Source organism: Chiloscyllium plagiosum, chromosome 24 (assembly GCF_004010195.1).
Source record: "Chiloscyllium plagiosum isolate BGI_BamShark_2017 chromosome 24, ASM401019v2, whole genome shotgun sequence".
In the NCBI taxonomy this organism is placed as follows: Eukaryota; Metazoa; Chordata; class Chondrichthyes; order Orectolobiformes; family Hemiscylliidae; genus Chiloscyllium; species Chiloscyllium plagiosum.
In genome coordinates, this window is record NC_057733.1 from 4691877 (window position 1) to 4711064 (window position 19188).

General features: G+C 43.7%; 1 protein-coding gene across 2 annotated transcripts in view; it reads left to right on the forward strand.

Annotated features, from left to right (window-relative positions):
• Positions 1 to 19188, forward strand: part of hprt1 (hypoxanthine phosphoribosyltransferase 1) — a 48932-nt gene that overhangs the window by 27859 nt on the left and 1885 nt on the right. Inside the window, exons 5-8 of one of the 2 annotated variants that reach the window (XM_043714345.1) lie at positions 3670 to 3687; positions 13605 to 13687; positions 17223 to 17269; positions 18551 to 18627. In XM_043714345.1, coding sequence (XP_043570280.1) covers positions 3670 to 3687; positions 13605 to 13687; positions 17223 to 17269; positions 18551 to 18627 — 225 coding nt within the window. The remainder of the gene's footprint in view (positions 1 to 3669; positions 3688 to 13604; positions 13688 to 17222; positions 17270 to 18550; positions 18628 to 19188) is intronic. The other variant, XM_043714346.1, reaches the window with a different exon arrangement.

Here is a 19188-nt window from a genome sequence, read left to right on the forward strand (position 1 = left end):
CGGTGGATGATGCGCTGTACATGGAGATTGGTGGGGTGGTAGTTACATGGAGATTGGTGGGCTGGTATTTACATGGAGATTGGTGGGGTGATAGTTACATGGAGATTGGTGGTCATCCGCCGTCATTTCCGCCACCTCCAAACGGACCCCACCACCAAGGATATATTTCCCTCCCCTCCCCTATCAGCATTCCGTAAAGACCACTCCCTCCGTGACTCCCTCGTCAGATCCACACCCCCCACCAACCCAACCTCCACTCCTTGATAGGTATGTCCCTGTCAGATAGGGAGGAAGTGATAAGGTAAGGGATCCGTGGTTTACTAAAGTAGTTGTCCCTCTTGTTAAGCAGAAGAGGGAGGCTTATGTGATGTTGAGGCGAGATGGTTCAGATGAGGCGATGGAGAGTTACAGATTAGCTAGGAAGGATTTAAAGAGAAAGTTAAGAAAATAAGGAGGGGACATGAGCAGTCTTTAGCAGGTAGAATAAAGGAAAACCCTAAAGCTTTCTATAGGTATGTGAGGAATAAAAAGATGATTAGGGTAGGAATAAGGTCAAGATTAGAGTGATGCTGGAAAAGCACAGCAGATTAGGCAGCATTCTGCTGTGCTTTTCCAGCACCACTCTAATCTTGACTCTAATCTCCAGCATCTGCAGTCACCACCTCCGCCTAGGGTAGGAACAGGGCATGTGTGTGGACCTTGTAGAGATCAGAGAGGTGATAAACAAATATTTCATATCTGTTTTCACTCAGGAAAAGGAGAATATTGTAGAGGAGAAGAATGAGATACGGGAGATTAGACTGGAAAGGATCAAGGTTAGTAAGAAGGAGCTGTTATCAATTCTAGAAAAAGTGAAAGTAGATCAGTCCCCTGGGCCGAATGGGATTTATCCGAGGATTCTCCGAGAAGCTAGGGAGGAGATGGTGGAGCCTTTAGCCTTGATCTTTGAATCGTCATTGTCTACAGGTTTAGTACCAGAGGACTAGAAGGTTGCAAATATTGTGCCCTTGTTCAAGAAGGGCAGTAGAGATGACCCAGGTAATTATAGACCAGTGAGCCTTATGTCTGTTGTAGGACAAGTTTTGGAAAGGATTATAAGAGATAGGATTTATAATCTAGCAAGCAACTATTTGATTGGCGATAGTCAACATGGTTTTGTCAAGGGCAGGTCATGTCTCACAAACCTCATTGAGTTTTTTTAAGAAGCTGACCAAGCATGTGGATGAGGGTAGGGCAGTTGAAGTGGTATACATGGACTTCAATAAACCTTTGATAAGGTTCCGCGTGTTAGGCTGTTGGAAAAAATGCAGAAACATGGGATTGAGGATGATTTAGCAATTTGGATTAGAAACTGGCTTTCTGAAAGAAGGCAGCGAGTGGTGGTTGATAGCAAATATTCATCCTGGAGTCCGGTTACTAGTGGTGTGCCACAAGGATCTGTTTTGGGACCACTGCTGTTTGTCATTTTTATAAATGACTTGGACACAGGAATAGGTGGATGGGTTAGTGAGTTTGCAGATGACTCTAAAACCGGTGGAGTAGTGGACAGTGTGGAAGAATGTTACAGGTTGCAGAGGGGGCTTGGATAAACTGCACAATTGGGCTGAAATGTGGCAAATGGAGTTCAATGCAGCTAAATGTGAGGTGATTCACTTTGGGAAGAATAACAGAAAGACAGGATACAGGGTCATTGGAGAGATTCTTGATAGTGTGGATGTGCAGAGGGATCTTGTACATAGATCCTTGAAAGTTGCCACCCAGTTGCTGTAAAGAAGGCATACGGTGTGTTAAGTTTTATTAGTAGAGGGATTGAGTTCCAGAGCTGTAATATATTGCTGCAACTATACAAAATTCTAGTGCGGCCGCACTTGGAATATTGTGTACAGTTCTGGTCTCCCCGTTACTGGAAGGATGTGGAAGCATTGGAAAAGGTGCAGAGGAGATTTACCAGGATGTTGCCTGGTCTGGAGGGAACGACTATTGAGGAAAGGCTGGGGGACTTGTGTCTGTAGTCATTGGACAGAAGAAGGCTAAGAGGGGATTTTATAAAGACATATAAGACGATCAGAGGATTAGATAGGGTAGATAGTGAAAGTTTTTTCGTAAGATAACGACGAGGGGGCATAGCTACAAATTGAGGGGTGGTAGATTTAAGATAGATGTCAGAGGCAGGTTCTTTACTCAAGAGAGTGGTAAGGGCATGGAATGCCCTACCTGCCAATGTAGTTAACTCAGCCACATTAGGGGCATTTAAGCAATCCTTGGATAAGCACATGGATGATGATGGGATAGTGTAGGGGGATGGGCTTAGATTAGTTCATAGGTTCATGTGTAACATATCTCTCAATCTTCTCAAGTAACTTACCTCTCACGGATGTTAAGTTTACTGGTCTATAATTCCCAGGCTTTTCTTTGCAGGCCTTCTTGAATCAGAGCACAACATTTGCTATCCTCCGATTCTCCGGGACCTCACCCGTGGCTAACATTGATGCAAAACTATCAATTAGAGCCCCTGCAATTTCTTCTCTAGCCTTTTGCAGTGTTCTTGGATATATCTGGTCAGGAACAGTAGATTTATCCATCTTCATACACAAAGAAACCTCGATTATCGGAATATTAATTATCCCAAAATTGGATTAACCGAAAGAGATCTCAAGGACCCAATAGAAACATTACATCAAAGACGTGTTTCCAACACTGATCGCATCTTTTGTGTACAGTGATTAAACAGGTACCATCTCCAAATAACTGACATCCCGCCCACTCTCTACCCCGACACTTGCCCTTGAGTTCTACACAGGGGTGTACCCTAACCCCCCTTCCCCACATAATCTCTCCATCATTGTCCTGTCCTGTCAAAAAGTTGCAGTAAAAAGGTGTGTCTGTGTGTGTGTGTTATTTGGAGATTCATCCCACAAAAGGCGGCAGCAGCAGCAGCAGTCTTGTTGTTGATGTCCCGTCCGGCTGCCGCGGAGAGGGTGGCAAATGGAGGGAGGAGGAGCCGGGGGGGGGGAGAAGGCTGTTGGTGATGCACGGGAGCGAAGGCAGTGTTGAGTGAGGGCAGTGGCTTGTGCACGGTGTGCTGCTGCCTCGTCCCCTGAATGGGGAGCAGACTTAAAACACTCCGAGCCCCAGAGGAAAGGCATTTAAACGATTAACTGAATAATTGATTATCCAAACGAAATCGTGCTCGCCCATCTCATTCGGATAGAACATAGAAAGGTACAGCACAGAACAGGCCCTTTGGCCCACGATGTTGTGCCGAGGTTTAATCCTAATGTAAAATATAATAACTTAACCTACGCACCCCTCAACTCACTGCTATCCATGTGTAGGTCCAGCAGTCCCTTAAATGTCCCTAATGACTCTGCTTCCACCACCACAATAATTGAGTTTCCTCTCTATTATAATACATCCAACATCTCGACTGTGATATGGACTGTCCCCAAGATACTACTTAGAACTTATACACAGAATGTAGCCATTTTTATTAATCTGTCAGGATGTTAATATATTTTTAAAAACATAGAATGTGAGAGTAGTAATTTAATTTAGCAGGAAAAGTTCTTGCATGTTGTGAATTGCAGGGTTATTGATGTTTAATCTGTGATGAAATAAAATGTTTAACAATTTTCTTTCTCTTTCCCTTCTTGCAACTTTGGGAGACAGAATGTTTTAATTGTTGAGGTTAGTCTTTTTATTTTAAACTTATATTAATGTTTTGAATTGGACTGCTGATTACTTTGTGGTTACAACTCCACTTGGCCCAATTTTTATTCCCTTCTCCACAAGAGTTGACTTCTGCTTTTGCACCATTCATTTTGTGAATCTTGTCCCACTCTGCTTTTCATTTTAATGAGTCAAAGTAGTCTGACCTTGGAATCTCCCTTATGGTATTCAGCAATTAGTTTCTCCTCTTGGAGAAGACTGTTTTCTAGAATTTGATCAGAGTAATTCACAACGGATCTTGAAGGAACCTGTTTGGGAGAGGTCACTGCACAGAAACAGATAAGTAAACAATTTAAAGTATAGCCTTGCTGTAAATCGATAATAGTAAGTAGAGTGGGTACCTTCTTGATTATGTTTTTATTGGGATCTGACTCTTGATTAAATTTTAAAAATATAAGCCATAAGTATTAAGTTAGCCTGGAGCAGTATTTTCTAGAGCAATAAGACGATGCTATTTTTTGGGTCTGTAGATTGGAAGGTGCAAAAATGGTCTTTAGTAGAGTGATATGCTCTTATTGTCGGATGTGGGAGTTTAGAGAGAGTTTACATGTTACTGAGGATTATATCTGAAATAAATGTCAGTTGCAAATCCTATCAGATTGAATGGATCAGTTCATGCGACAGTTAGAGGCGGTGAAGAATTTGCAAGAGCAAGGGGGTGTGATAGGTGGCAGTTATGGGAAGAGAGAAAAACTGCAAATGTAGTCACATAGATGGGTTAACTCCAGGAAAGGTAGGCAGCTAGTGCAGGAGTCTCTGTGGCTATCCTCATTTCAAACAAGTGTGTTGTTTTGGAAAATGTAGGGGGTGATGGATTCTCAGGGGAATATAGCATGGGCAGCCAAGTTTCTGGTATCAAGACAGGCTCTAATGTAATGCGCGGTATGTTGGGTTCCAGGCGATTGATTATGTTAGTGGACTGTCTGGTCAGAGGAGAAAGTGAGGTCTGCAGATGCTGGAGATCAAAGTTGAAACTTTATTGCTGGAACAGCACAGCAGGTCAGGCAGCATCCAGGGAACAGGAGATTCGACGTTTCGGGCACAGGCCCTTCTTCAGGAATGAGCAGAGAGTGTTCAGCAGGAGAAGATAAAAGGTAGGGAGGAGGGACTTGGAGGAGGGGCGTTGGAAATGTGATAGGTGGAAAGAGGTCAAGGTGAGGGTGATAGGTCGGAGTAGGATGGAGGCGGAGAGGTCAAGAAGAAGGCTGCAGGTCAAGAAGAAGACTGCGATAGGGTTAGGGTTAGGGTCAGAGGCACAGACAGACATTTCTGCGGCCAGCAGCAAAAAATCAGAATGGTGTGTTGCCTCCCTGGTGCCAGGTAAAAACAATGACTGCAGATGCTGGAAACCAGATTCTGGATTAGTGGTACTGGAAGAGCACAGCAGTTCAGGCAGCGATTTCGCTGCTCCTTGGATGCTGCCTGAACTGCTGTGCTCTTCCAGCACCACTAATCCAGTCCCTGGTACTAGGATCAAGGATGTCTCAGAGAGAATGCAGAATGTTCTCAAGGGGGAGAGGGACCAGCAGGAGGTCATTATACACATTGGAATCAACGATATAGGAAGGGAAAAGGATGGGTTTCTGAAGGGAGAATATAGAAAGTTAGGCAGTAATATCGGGTTACACCCAGTGTTATGAGCTAGTGAGGGTAGGAATAGGAGGATAGAGCAGATGAATGCATGGCTGAGGAGCTGGTGTATGGGAGAAGGATTCACATTTTTGGATCTTTGGATCTTCTGGGGTGGAAGTGACCTGTACAAGAAGGATGGATTGAACCTGAACTGGCAGGGAGATTTGCTCGAGCTGCTCAGCAGGATTTAAACTAGTAAGGAGGGGAAATGGGACCCAGGGAGATAGTGAGATTAATCTGAGACTGGTACAGCTGAGAACAGAAGCGAGTCAAACAGTCTGGGCAGGCAAGAACAATGTCGAAAAAAACTGATAAAATAAACTGCATTTATTTTAATGCAAGAGGCCTAACAGGGAAGGCAGATGAAACTCAGGGCATGTTTAGGAAGATGGGACTGGGATATCATAGCAATTACAGAGATGTGGCTCAGGGATGGACAGGACTGGCAGCTTAATGTTCCAGGGTACAAATGCTAGAAGAAGGATAGAAAGGAGGCGAGAGAGATGGGGGTGGCGTTTTTGATAAAGGATAGCATTACAGCTGTACTGAGGGAGGCTTATTTGCGTCGAACTGAGAAATAAGAAAGGGATGATCACCTTATTGGGATTGTATTTTAGATCCCCTAATATTCAGAGGGAAATTGAGAAACACATTTGTGAGCAGATTTCAGTTATCTATAGGAATAATAGATTTAGATTAGATTCCCTACAATGTGGAAACAGGGCCCTTCAGCACAACTAGTCCACACCAACCCACCAAAGACCCATTTCCTCTGCACTAATGCACCTAACACTATGGGCAATTTAGCGTGGCCAATTCACCTGCCCACATCTTTGGACTGAGAGGAAACCGGAGCACCCGGAGTAAACCCACGCAGACACGGGGAGAATGTGCAAACTCCACACAGACAGTCACCCAAGGCTGGAATTGAACTTGGGACCCTAGTGCTGTAAGGCAGTAGTGCTAACCACCGACCCACCATGGTTATTGTAGGGAATTTTAACTTTCCAAACATAGACTGGGACTGCCATAGTGTTAAGAGTTTAGATGGAGAGAAATTTGTTCAGTGCGTACAAGAAAATTTTCTGATTCAGTATGTGGATGTACCTACTAGAGAAGATGCAAAACCTGACCTACTCTTGGGAAATAAGGCAGCGCAGGTATCTGAGGCGTCAGTGGGGGAGCACTTTGGGACCATAACACTCTCAGTTTTAAAATAGTGATGGAAAAGAACATTTTGGATCTAAAAGTTGAAGCTCTAAATTGGAGGAAGGGTAATTTTGATTGTATTAGGCAAGAACTTTCAAAAACTGACTGGGGGCAGGTATTCGCAGGTAAAGAGATGGCTGGAAAATGGGAAGCCTTCGGAAATGAGATAACGACAGTCCAGAGACAGTATATTTCTATTAGGGTGAATGGAAAGGCTGGTATGTGTAGGGAATGCTGGATGATGAGAGAAATTGAGGGTTTGGTTAAGAAAAAGAAGGAAGCATATGTCAGGTATAGACAGGATAGATTGAGTGAATCCTTAGACTATAAAGGCAGTAGGAATAAACTTAAGAGGGAAATCAGGAGGGCAAAAAGAGACATGAGGTAGCTTTGGCAAATAGGGTTAAGGAGAATCCAAACGGTTTTTAGAAATACGTTTAAGGACAAAAGGGTAACTAGGAAGAGAATAGGGCTCCTCAAAGATCAGCAAGGTGGCCTTTGTGTGAAGCCGCAGAAGATGAGGGAGATACTACACGAGTATTTTGGATGAGTATTTAATGTGGAAAAGGACGTGGAAGATATAGAATGTAGGGAAATAGATGGTGACATCTTGAAGATTGTCTATATTATAGAGGAGGAAGTGCTGGATGTCTTGAAACGCAAAAAAGTGGATACATTTCCAGGACCTGATCAGGTGTATTCTAGAACTCTGGGAAACTAGGGAAGTGATTGCTGGGTCCCTTACTGAGATATTTATATTATCGATGGTTACAAGTGAGGTGACGGAGGACTGGAGGTTGGCTATTTATGGAAGGTGGAAAGGATAAGCCAGGGAACTGTAGACTGGTGAGCCTGACATTGGTGGTGGGCAAGTTGTTGGAGGGAATCCTGAGGGAATACGTAATTGGGAAGGCAAGACTGAGTAGGGATAGTCAACATCATGCTTTGTGTGGGAAATCATGTCTCGTGAACTTGATTGAGCTTTTTGAAGAAGTTACAAAGAGGATTGATGATGACAGAGTGGTGGACATGATCTATATGGACTTCAGTAAGGCGTTCAACAAAGTTCCCCATGGGAGACTGATTAGCAAGGTTGGATATCATGGAATACAGGGAAAACTAGCCATTTGGATACAGAACTAGCTCAAAGGTAATAGACAGAGGGTGGTGGTGGAGGGTTGCTTTTCAGACTGGAGGCCTGTGACAAGTGGAGTGCCACAAGGATCAGTGCTGGATCCACTACTTTTTGTCATTTATATAAATGATTTGGATGTGAACATCGGAGGTATAGTTAGCAAGTTTGAAGATGACACCAAAATTGGAGGTGTAGTGGACAGGGAAGAAGGTTACCTCAGATTACAACAGGATCTGGACCAGATGGGCCAATGGCTGGGGAGTGGCAGTTGGAGTTTAATTTAGATAAATGTGAAGTGCTGCATTTTGGGAAAGCAAATCTTAGCAGGACTTATACACTTAATGGTAAGGTCCTAGGGAGTGTTGCTGAACAAAGAGACCTTTTGAGTGCAGGTTCATAGCTCCTTGAAAGTAGAGTCGCAGGTAGATAGGATTGTGATGAAGGCGTTTGGTATGCTTTCCTTTATTGGTCAGAGCATTAAGTATGGGAGTTGATGGGTCATGTTGAGGCTACTTTTAGAATATTGCGTGCAATTCTGGTGTCCTTCCTATCGGAAAGATGTTGTGAAACTTGAAAGGGTTCAGAAAAGATTTACAAGGATGTTGCCAGGGTTGGAGGATTTGAGCTACAGGGAGATGCTGAACAGGCTAGGGCTGTTTTTTTTCTGGAGTGCCAGAGGCTGAGGGATGACCTTGTAGAGAATTATAAAATCATGAGGGGCATGGATAGGATAAATAGGCAAAGTCTTTTCCTTGAGGTGGGGGAGTCCAGAACTAGAGGGCATAGGTTTAGAGTGAAAGGGGAAAGATATAAAAGAGGCCGAAGGGGCAACTTTTTGAGCAGAGGGTGGTATGTGTATGGAATGAGCTACCAGAGGAAGTGGTGGAGGCTGGTACAATTACAACATTTAAAAGGCATCTGGACAGGTATGTGAATAGGAAGGGTTTGGAGGGATATGGGCCAAGTGCTGGCAAATGGGACTAGATTATGTTGGGTTATCTGGTCGGCATGGACAAGTTGGACCAAAGGGTCTGTTTCTGTGCTGTACATCTCTAAGCCTATATGCACATGCAATAGTGAGCTATAGTTTCCTGAAATTATGTTGCATTATCACATGCACATTAAAACTACGGAGAGCATATACTGGAGATTCACCGGGATAATTCCATAGATTATATAAAATTTGAGGAGGGGCCGGCAAGATCAGATTTATCTTTGCTGTGCACCATGCATCATGCTTTTACCTTCGAGTCAGGAGGTTGTAGTTCTGGTCTTACTCCAGATACATGAGCAGAATAATCTTTGCTGTTGTTCCACTACAGTACTGTGTGAGTGCTTCACTATTGGAGGTGCTGACTGTTATATGAGGCGTGTGGGCAGCATGGTGGCACAGTGGTTAGCACTGCTGCCTCACAGCACCAGAGACCCGGGTTCAATTCCCGCCTCAGGCGACTAACTGTGTGGAGTTTGCATGGGTTTCCTCCGGGTTCTCCGGTTTCCTCCCACAATCCAAAGATGTGCAGGTCAGGTGAATTGGCCATGCTAAATTGCCCGTAGTGTTAGGTAAGGGGTAAATGTAGGGTTATGGGTGGGTTGCGCTTCGGCGGGGCAGTGGGGACTTGTTGGGCCGAAGGGCCTGTTTCCACACTGTATGTAATCTAATCTAATCTAATCTAATCTAAATCAACTCTGTTGTTTCCATCACACTGTTTCAAAGAGGTGTTCATGTTATCCTTGATATTCAGGTCTGTATTTTATGAGAGAATCAATTATTATGTGGTGGAGCTGAAACCATAACCAAGTCAGCACAAACTTATTGAATAGAGGAACAGGGTTCCTGCTGCTGAGTCCTATTTGAGGTTTTAAAATGTGTTTATATAGTGGTTCAACAGCAAAATCTCAATCAAAATATGGTGCCCTTAACAAAAATCCAATTTATATATGAGTGTATATGTGAAAATGCAAATTAGGGACAGGAGTACACCCTTTGGCCCATTGAGCATACTCCATCATTCATTGAGATCATGGCTGATCCAATTGAGGCCTAAACCCCAATTCTGACTATCCACAACCTTGGACTCCCTTGTTGGTCAAAATTCTATCAACCTCTATCCTAAAAACATGACTCTCAACCTTCTGAGAGGAAAGAATTCTCTTCCTCATCTCAAGTTCAAGACTCCTAAATTTAAACTGTCTCCCTTCATTCGTTCAAAGGAGAAATATCCTTTCATCACCAGCTTGTCAGACTGTCTCATTGGATAGCACCTTGAACACCTTGTAATGTAGTCAAACAATCCTGGATGCTAAACTTCTCATTTAATGACTCATGTAGGAGAGCATTTCAGTGATGGCGGCCACAAGTACCTCACCTTTACCATAGCCATGGAGAGGGATGGGAGCAGACAGTATGGGAAGGTATTTAATTGGGGAAGGGGAAATTATCCTGTTATTGGACAGGAGCTGTGGAGTATAAATTGGCAACAATTGTTCAGCAGGAAAAGCACAGCAGAAATGTGGAGGCTGTTTAAGGAGCACTTGTTGCGAGTGCTGGGGCGGCATGGTGGCTCAGTGGTTAGCATTGCTGCCTCACAGCACCAGGGTCCCAGGTTCGATTCCAGCCTTGAGTGACTGTCTGTGTAGAGTTTGCACATGCTCACTGTGTCTGTGTGTGGTTTTCTCCGGGTGCTCCGATTCCCTCCCACAGTCCAAAGATGTGCAGGCCAGGTGAATTGGCCATGGGAAATTGCCCATAGTGTTAGGTGCATTAGTCAGAGTGAAATGGGTCTGTGTGGGTTACTCTTCGGTGGGTCGGTGTGGACTGGTTGGGCTGAAGGGCCTGTTTCCACACTGTAGGGAATCTAATCTGATAACTTTGTCCCACTGAGACAGGCAAGGAATGGTATGGTGAAAGAGTCTTGGATAGCAAGAGAAGAGGAGCTTCTTGTCAAAAGGAAGGAGGAAGCTTACTTAAAGTTGGGCAAACAAGGATCTGGCACTGCTTCAGAGGATTACAGGGTAGTTAGGAAAGAACTTCAAAAATGGACTGAGGAGAACTAAGTGGGGGCACGAAAAAGCTTTGGTGGGAAGAATTAGGGAAAACCCAAAGGAGTAAGAGAATGGTCAGAGAGAGGGTAGGGCCAATCAGGGACAGTGGAATGAAACTAGTGCCTGGAGTCTGAAGAAGTAGGAGAGGCCATATTGAGTTATTTTTCTTCATTATTCACGAGAGAGAGGTACCTTGTTGATAGTGAGAACACCATGGACCAGGTTAATAGGCTTGAACAGATTGACATTAAGTAAGTGGACGTGCTAGAAATTCTGGGAAGCATCAATATAGATAAGTCCCAAGGCTGGACCAGATATATCTAAGGTTATTATAGGAAGCGAGGAATGAGATCACTGCACCTCTGGTGATGATCTTAGCAACCTCACTCTCCACGGGAGGAGTACCGGATGATTGATGAGAGGTGAATGCTCTTCCTCCGTTCGAGAAAGAGAATAGGGAAATCCCTGGGAATTACAGACCAGTTAGTCTTACGTCTGTGATAAGCAAGGTACTGGAAAGGATCCTGAGGGATAGGATTAATGACTATTTGGAAAAACATAGTTTGATTAAAGACAGTCTGCATGGCTTTGTGAGGAGCAGGTCATGTCTCACAAACCTTACTGAGTTCTTTGAGGAGGTGACGACACTAGTTGATGAAGGTTGAGCAGTGGATGTGGTGTATATGGATTTCATTAAGGCATTTGATAAGGTTCCCCATAGTAGGCTCATTCAGAAAGTTAGGAGGTATGGGATACAGGGAAATTTGGCTGGCTGAAAGAAGACAGCGAGTGGATGGAAAGTATTCCGCCTGGAGGTCAGTGACCCACAGGGATCTGTTCTTGGGCCTCTGCTCTTTGTAGATTTTATAAATGACTTGGATGAAGAAGTGGGAGAGTGGATTTGTCCGTTTGCTGATGACACAAAGGTCGGTGGTGTTGTAGATAGTGTCGAGGGCTGTTGCAGGCTACAACATGACATTGACAGGATGCAGAGCTGGGCTGAAGAGTGGCAGATGGAGTTCAACCTGGACAAATGCGAAATGATTTATTTTGGAAGATCAAATTTGAGTGCTGAATACAGGGTTAAAGATAGGATTCTTGGCAGTGTTAAGGAACAGTGGGATCTTGGGGTCCATGTTCATAGATCCCTCAAAGTTGCCACCCAAGTTGATAGAGTTGTTAAAAAGGCGTATGGTGTGTTGGCTTTCAATAACAGGGAGATTGAGTTTCAGAGCCATGAGGCTTTGCCGCAGTTCTATAAAACCCTGGTTAGACCACACTTGGAATATTGTGGCCAGTTCTGGTCCCCTCATTATAGGAAGGATGTAGATCCTTTAGAGAGGGTGCAGAGGAGATTTACCAGGATGCTGCCTGGATTGGAGGGCATGTCTTATGAAGAGAGGTTGAGTAAGCTCATGCGTTCCACACTGGAGAGAAGAAGGAAGAGAAGTGACTTGATAGAAGTGTACAGGGTAATGAGAGGCATAGATAGAGTGGATAACCAGAGATATTTCCCAGGGCAGAATTGGCTGTCACAATTTTAAGGTGATGGGAGGAAGGTATAGGGGAGATGTCAGATGTAGCTTTTTTATGCAGAGAGTGGTGGGTGTGTGGAATGTACTGCTAGTGGTGATAGTAGAGTCGGAGACATGAGGGACATTTAAGCGACTGCTGGACAAGTACATGGACAGCAGTAAATTGAGGTGTGTGTAAGTTAGATTTACCTTAGATTAAGGTAAATGCTTGGCACAACATCGTGAGCCGTAGGGCCTGTACTATGATGTAAATTCCAGAGATTAAATGTAAAGTTGCTGTGATCCCAGAGGACCATAGGCCTTGATTCTCATTAGAGAAAAATGATTGTCGGTGTTTTAACCCAAGGACCACCTTGCCTCAGGAGAAGTTAAGAATCCTTCATGATAACCTCAGCTAGCGTGGGAATTGAACCCACAAAATTGACTTCTCTGTATTGCAAACCAGTCATTCAGCCAACTGAGCTAACGGCTGCTGATGACATGACTACCGTTAATGGAGCAGGGTGGTGGTTGTGTGAGGGGTCAGTCTCAAAACCAGGGTTCACTATAGCTAGAGGAGGTTAGATTAGATTAGATTCCCTACAGTGTGCCCAACAAGTCCACACCGACCCTCCGAAGAGCAACCCACCCAGACCCATTCCCCTACATCTACCCCTGACTAATCCACCTAACACTATGGCAATTTAGCGTGGCCAAGTCACCTAACCTGCACATCTTTGGACTGTGGGAGGAAACCGGAGGAAACCCACACAGACACGGGGAGAATGTGCAAGCTCCACACAGACAGTTGCCCGAGGCGGGAATTGAACCCAGGTCACTGGCGCTGTGAGGCAGCAGTGCTAACCACTGAGCCACTGTGCCGCTACATAACTAGGTAGTGTGATTTCACAAAGAAATTTAAACAGGAGAATGCCAGTCTTAAATTTGAGCTATAGGGAACAAATGCAACTTAGGTGAATGGTACTTGCTCCAAGTTAGAGAATTGCAGCAAGGTTTCAGTTTAGCTTGAATTTATGATTATCAGTGGCTGGATAGCCAAGACAGTGGATAACGAAAGTTTAATAGAAGAATGCGGGAGAGCCAAGGGATAAACACTGATTCCGACAAATGAGGATGGGAGAGACAATGTTGGCACTTGTAGGGTTTCAGTTGGTTGGTACGGGGAGGGCTGCTGTTGGGGAGTGGGTAGTGCTGATGCTTACCTGTGGATGGAGGGGCAGGGTAGCACTGACATTCGTATAGTGGGGATGTGTCTGGGGAGCATTATTGTGTTGACCTCACAGCTTTCTATGAATCATACTTTACTCCCTTTTTCACAGGATATAATTGATACGGGTAAAACAATGCAGACTCTGCTGAGCATGTTGCAAGATTACAAACCCAACATGGTGAAAGTGGTGAGGTAAGCCTTGTGTGAAACCTATCCAATTATCAACTTAAACAGTGGGTAATAGATTGCCGAAATACCTTATGGCCTTGTGTTATTGTCAGCTCCAGAATCTCCAAACCTATGTCTGTTATTGTTAATTTCAGTTCACATCCCATGATCCCTGACACCACAGCCTTCTCGAACCAGACGTTTTTCTGAATATGTCCCAATTCTTGGGCATCAACCCTTTGCTCCTGCTGACACAGAAAAATGCTTTAGCTATTTGCATCAAATCTTCTATGCTCGCTTTGAGCAGAATTTTGGCAGAGAGGTAACACTTATTGCGGCAAGTCCTGGTGAACCTATCCCAACAGTCTCTGCATCAGAGGTCAGATTGATTTTCCTTTGTGTGAATCCTAGGAAAGCGATGGAACCAGATGGAGTACCAGGTCTTCTTGGACATCTCCAACCTCTCCCTGCAGCAGGCCACTGTCCCTGCATGTTCCAAGAGGCCAACATCATCCCTGTGCCTAAGAAGACTCATGCAGTCTGTCTCAATGATTACCGTCCAGTGGCCCTGACTTCGGTGGTCATGAAGTGCTTTGAAAGGCTGGTCATGGTATTAATCAGCTCCAGCCTCCCCACTACTCTTGAACCACTCCAATTTGCCTATCAGACCAACAAATCCATGTCAGATGCCAAATCGCTTGCCCTTCATTCATCCTTAGAACATCTTGACACCAAGTACAGCTACGTAAGGATCCTACTCATTGACTACAGTTCAGCCTTCAACACTATTATCCCCTCGAGACTGATTACTAAACTTAGTGATCTCGTACTAAGTCCCACTCTCTGCAACTGGATCCTCGATTTCCTGACCCACAAACCAGAATCAGTGAAGACTGGGGACAATTATTCATGCTCACTTACACTCAACACTGGAGACCTCCAGGGGTGCATACTCAGCCCCCTACTGTAGTCACTGTATACCCATGACTGCATCGCCTAATACCAGACTAATGCCATTTACAAGTTCGCTGATGACACCACCATAGTCGGTTGAATCTCAGATGACGACGAAACAGAGTACAGACAGGAGGTGGGAGACCTGAAAAAATTATGCACTGAGAACAACCCAGCTCTCAATGCCGGCAAAACCAAGGAACTCATTATTGACTTTCGGCAAGATGTTACTCATGCCCCCCCTACACATTAACAGCACAGAGGTGGAACGAGTGGAGAGTGTCAAGCTCCTGGGAGTGGTCATCCACAACAAGCTTTCTTGGACTCTTCATGTGGATGCACTGGTTACAAGGGCCCAACAACGTCTCCTCTTTCTCAGGCAGCTGAGGAAATTCGGCATGATGGCGAATATCCTTGCTAATTTTTATAGGTGCGTCATTGAGAGCATTCTGTCTGAATGTATCACTACCTGGTATGGTAACTGTACCATTCAAGATCGGAGACTATTACAGAGAGTGGTGAACTCTGTCTGGACAATCACAAAGGCCAACCTCCCATCTATAGAATTCATCTACCAGGCCTGCTGTCAAGGAAAGGCCGCCTGCATTCTCAAAGATCCATCCCACCCTGGCAATGTTTTTCTACAACCTCTGCCATCGGGGAGAAGGTACAGAAGCCTGAACACACGCACCAGCCGGTTTCAAAACAGCTTCTACCCTAAAATACTGAATGGACTCACAAGCTCTTAACATTCGCCTGTACCTGTGTTTTTGCTTTTGCCACTGGTTACCTATTATTTACTTTTCTATGCTACTTAACTCTGTGATCTGCCTGTATTGCTAATAAGACAAAGCTTTTTACTGTGCCTCGGTACATGTGACAATAAATTAAATTAAATTTTCTCAGATTTTTACCCAAAATCACACTTCCTTGTGTGGATGTTTCTAGCAATTTGTTTGATTTATTAATTATTTTCCTTTGTTAATACACTGTCTTGGAAGGAGGGATTGAATTTAGAAAAACAGGATTTAATATCATCTGAAATGACTATGTGTTTCTTAAATGGTTCAAAGTTACATTCAAGTTACATTCAAGTCACATTCAAGTCACATTCAAGTCACATTCAAGTTACATTCCAGTCACATTCAAGTTACATTCAAGTTACATTCAAGTTACATTCCAGTCACATTCCAGTCACATTCAAGTTACATTCAAGTCACATTCAGGTCACATTCAAGTCACATTCAAGTTACATTCAAGTCACATTCAAGTCACATTCAAGTTACATTCCAGTCACATTCAAGTTACTTTCAAGTCACATTCATGTTACATTCCAGTCACATTCAAGTTACTTTCAAGTCACATTCAGGTCACATTCAGGTCACATTCAGGTCACATTCAAGTCACATTCAAGTCACATTCAAGTTACATTCAAGGTACATTCAGGTCACATTCAAGTTACATTCAGGTCACATTCAGGTCACATTCAAGTTACATTCAGGTCACATTCAAGTCACATTCAGGTCACATTCAAGTTACATTCAGGTTACATTCCAGTCACATTCAGGTTACATTCAAGTCACATTCAGGTCATATTCAAGTTACATTCAGGTCACATTCAAGTCACATTCAGGTCACATTCAAGTTACATTCAGGTTACATTCAGGTCACATTCAGGTCACATTCAAGTTACATTCAGGTCACATTCAAGTTACATTCAGGTTACATTCAGGTTACATTCAGGTCACATTCAAGTTACATTTAGGTTACATTCCAGTCACATTCAGGTCACATTCAGGTCACATTCAAGTCACATTCAGGTTACATTCAGGTCACATTCAAGTTACATTCAAGTTACATTCAGGTCACATTCAAGTCACATTCAGGTCACATTCAAGTCACATTCAGGTTACATTCAGGTCACATTCAGGTCACATTCAAGTTACATTCAGGTTACATTCAAGTCACATTCAGGTCACATTCAAGTTACATTCAGGTCACATTCAAGTTACATTCAGGTTACATTCCAGTCACATTCAGGTCACAATCAAGTTACATTCTGGTTACATTCCAGTCACATTCAGGTTACATTCAGGTAACATTCAAGTTACATTCAGGTCACATTCAGGTTACATTCCAGTCACATTCAGGTTACATTCAGGTCACATTCAAGTTACATTCAGGTTACATTCCAGTCACATTCAGGTTACATTCAAGTTACATTCAGGTCACATTCAAGTCACATTCAGGTCACATTCAAGTTACATTCAGGTCACATTCAAGTTACATTCAGGTCACATTCAAGTCACATTCAGGTCACATTCAGGTCACATTCAAGTCACATTCAGGTCACATTCAGGTCACATTCAGGTTACATTCAGGTCACATTCAGGTCACATTCAGGTTACATTCAAGTCACATTCAAGTCACATTCAGGTCACATTCAAGTCACATTCAGGTTATCTTCAGGTTGGGACCATTAGACTCTGGTTTACCGTTTTTTGAATTTTTAAAATTTTATGCTTGTCTCTGCAATTCTAATGGCAGTTGAGTGTGTGAAATTGTCATTTCATCGTTTCAATAATGCTCTCTTCTTTCTTAATAGTCTGCTGGTTAAACGAACTCCTCGAAGTGTGGGCTATCGGCCAGACTGTGAGTATTGCATTTCAATCCAGGATGTCTTTCAAACTGTAATTGCCTCCGAATCATTATTTCCTCTAAGCACTGCAGTAAGACATAGTCCCCACGCAGACCACTGATACATCAGTCCCATTAGATTACTGAGTGAGAAAGGGAATCACACACTTCAGTATGTTGCTAGTGTACTTCAAACAATAAATTAGAGGCAATGTTGCTCAGAACACAGCTCATTTATCAAATACCTTCATGAATTAAGCTCCAAGGGCTGGCATTAATTCCTCCAATCCCTGATCATTGCTCCAGTTTTAAGTAAAATCCAATAAATAAGTCATCTTTCTCTATAAAAGGGGCATAAATTCTGATAATGTGTCTTAATTAGAGAACTACTGGCCCCAACTACTCGGAGCCTTTAACATCTAACTTGTCTAAATCCACCTTCCTGCTCACCACCTGAAGCCTTTAATATTCAACTCTCTGCTGTGCTCCAGACCTTTTTAACATCCTACTTTCTAAGCTATTAGTGAATTTCCTTCAATAGACTGTGCTTCAATTCAAACTTAGGTTAGTTTAGAAAGAGCCAACACTCATGAGTTTAATGTCTGGGAGAAAGTGAGGACTACAGATGCAGGAGAGTCAGATGTTGAAACATGTTGAGCTGGAAAAGCACAGCAGGTCAGGCAGTATCTGAGGAGCAGGAGAGTCGATGTTTTGGGTATAAGCTCTTCATCAGGATTGTGGAGGGGGAAAGTAGCTGGGAGATAAATAGGTGCGTGAGGGTGTGGTTGGGGGAAGGTAGCTGTGAAGGCAATAGTTGGATGCAGATGGGGGTAATTGTGATAGGTCGGTGGTAATGGTGGAGCGGATAGGTGGGAAGGAAGCTAGGTCAAGAGGGTGGTGCTGATATTGAGGATTGGATCTGGGATGAGAAATGGGGAAGGGAGATTGGGAAACCAGTAAAGTTGATGTTGATGCCATGTGATTGAAGGGTCCCAAGATGGAAGATGAGGTGTTGTTCCTCCAGTCAGCGGTATCATGTTTGGGTCAGTCTTGTTCTGCATGCTTACTTGAATCTTGGGTTGAACATGAAGCATTAATAAATTATTCTTGATGTTTAGATAGTTCCAATACTATGTTGTTGTTGATCATGAATGTGGTTAAAGGATGATCCCAGGGGATCTGCACCCATAATATCAAAGTCCAAGCCGTGCTTGATGTTCAATATTGCCATGTTAAATTTTGCATTAATTGTCACTTTGCAAGTATTTCACTCATCTTAATGAACTTTACTTACAGTCGTTGGTTTTGAAGTTCCTGACAAGTTTGTGGTTGGATATGCACTCGACTATAATGAATACTTCAGAGACTTAAATGTAAGTATTCACAATTTTTTGTTCTCGTTCTCTCTCTCTCGCGTGCGTTCTCTCTCTCTCTCGCGTTCTCTCTCTCTCTCGCGTTCTCTCTCTTTCTCTCTCTCTCTCTCTCTCGTTATCTCTCTCTCATTTGGGCAGCACGGTGGCTCAGTGGTAAGCACTGCTGCCTCACAGCACCAGGGTCCCGGGTTCGATTCCAGCCTCGGGCAACTGTCTGTGTGGAGTTTGCACATTCTCCCCGTGTCTGCGTGGGTTTCCTCCGGGTGCTTCAGTTTCCTCCCACAGTCCAAAGATGAGCAGGTCAGGTGAATTGGTCATGCTAAATTGCCTGTAGTGTTAGGTGAAGGGGTAAATGTAGGGAAATGGGTTTGGGTGGGTTGCTCTTCAGAGGATCGGTGTGGACTTGTTGGGCCGAAGGGCCTGTTTCCACACTAAGTAATCCAATCTTAATAATTCTAAAAATTCTCTCTCTCTCTCTCGTTCTCTCTCTCTTTCTTGTTTTCTCTCTTTCTCACTTTCTCTTTCTCTCTCTCTCTTTCTTTCTTTCTTTCTCTCTTTCTT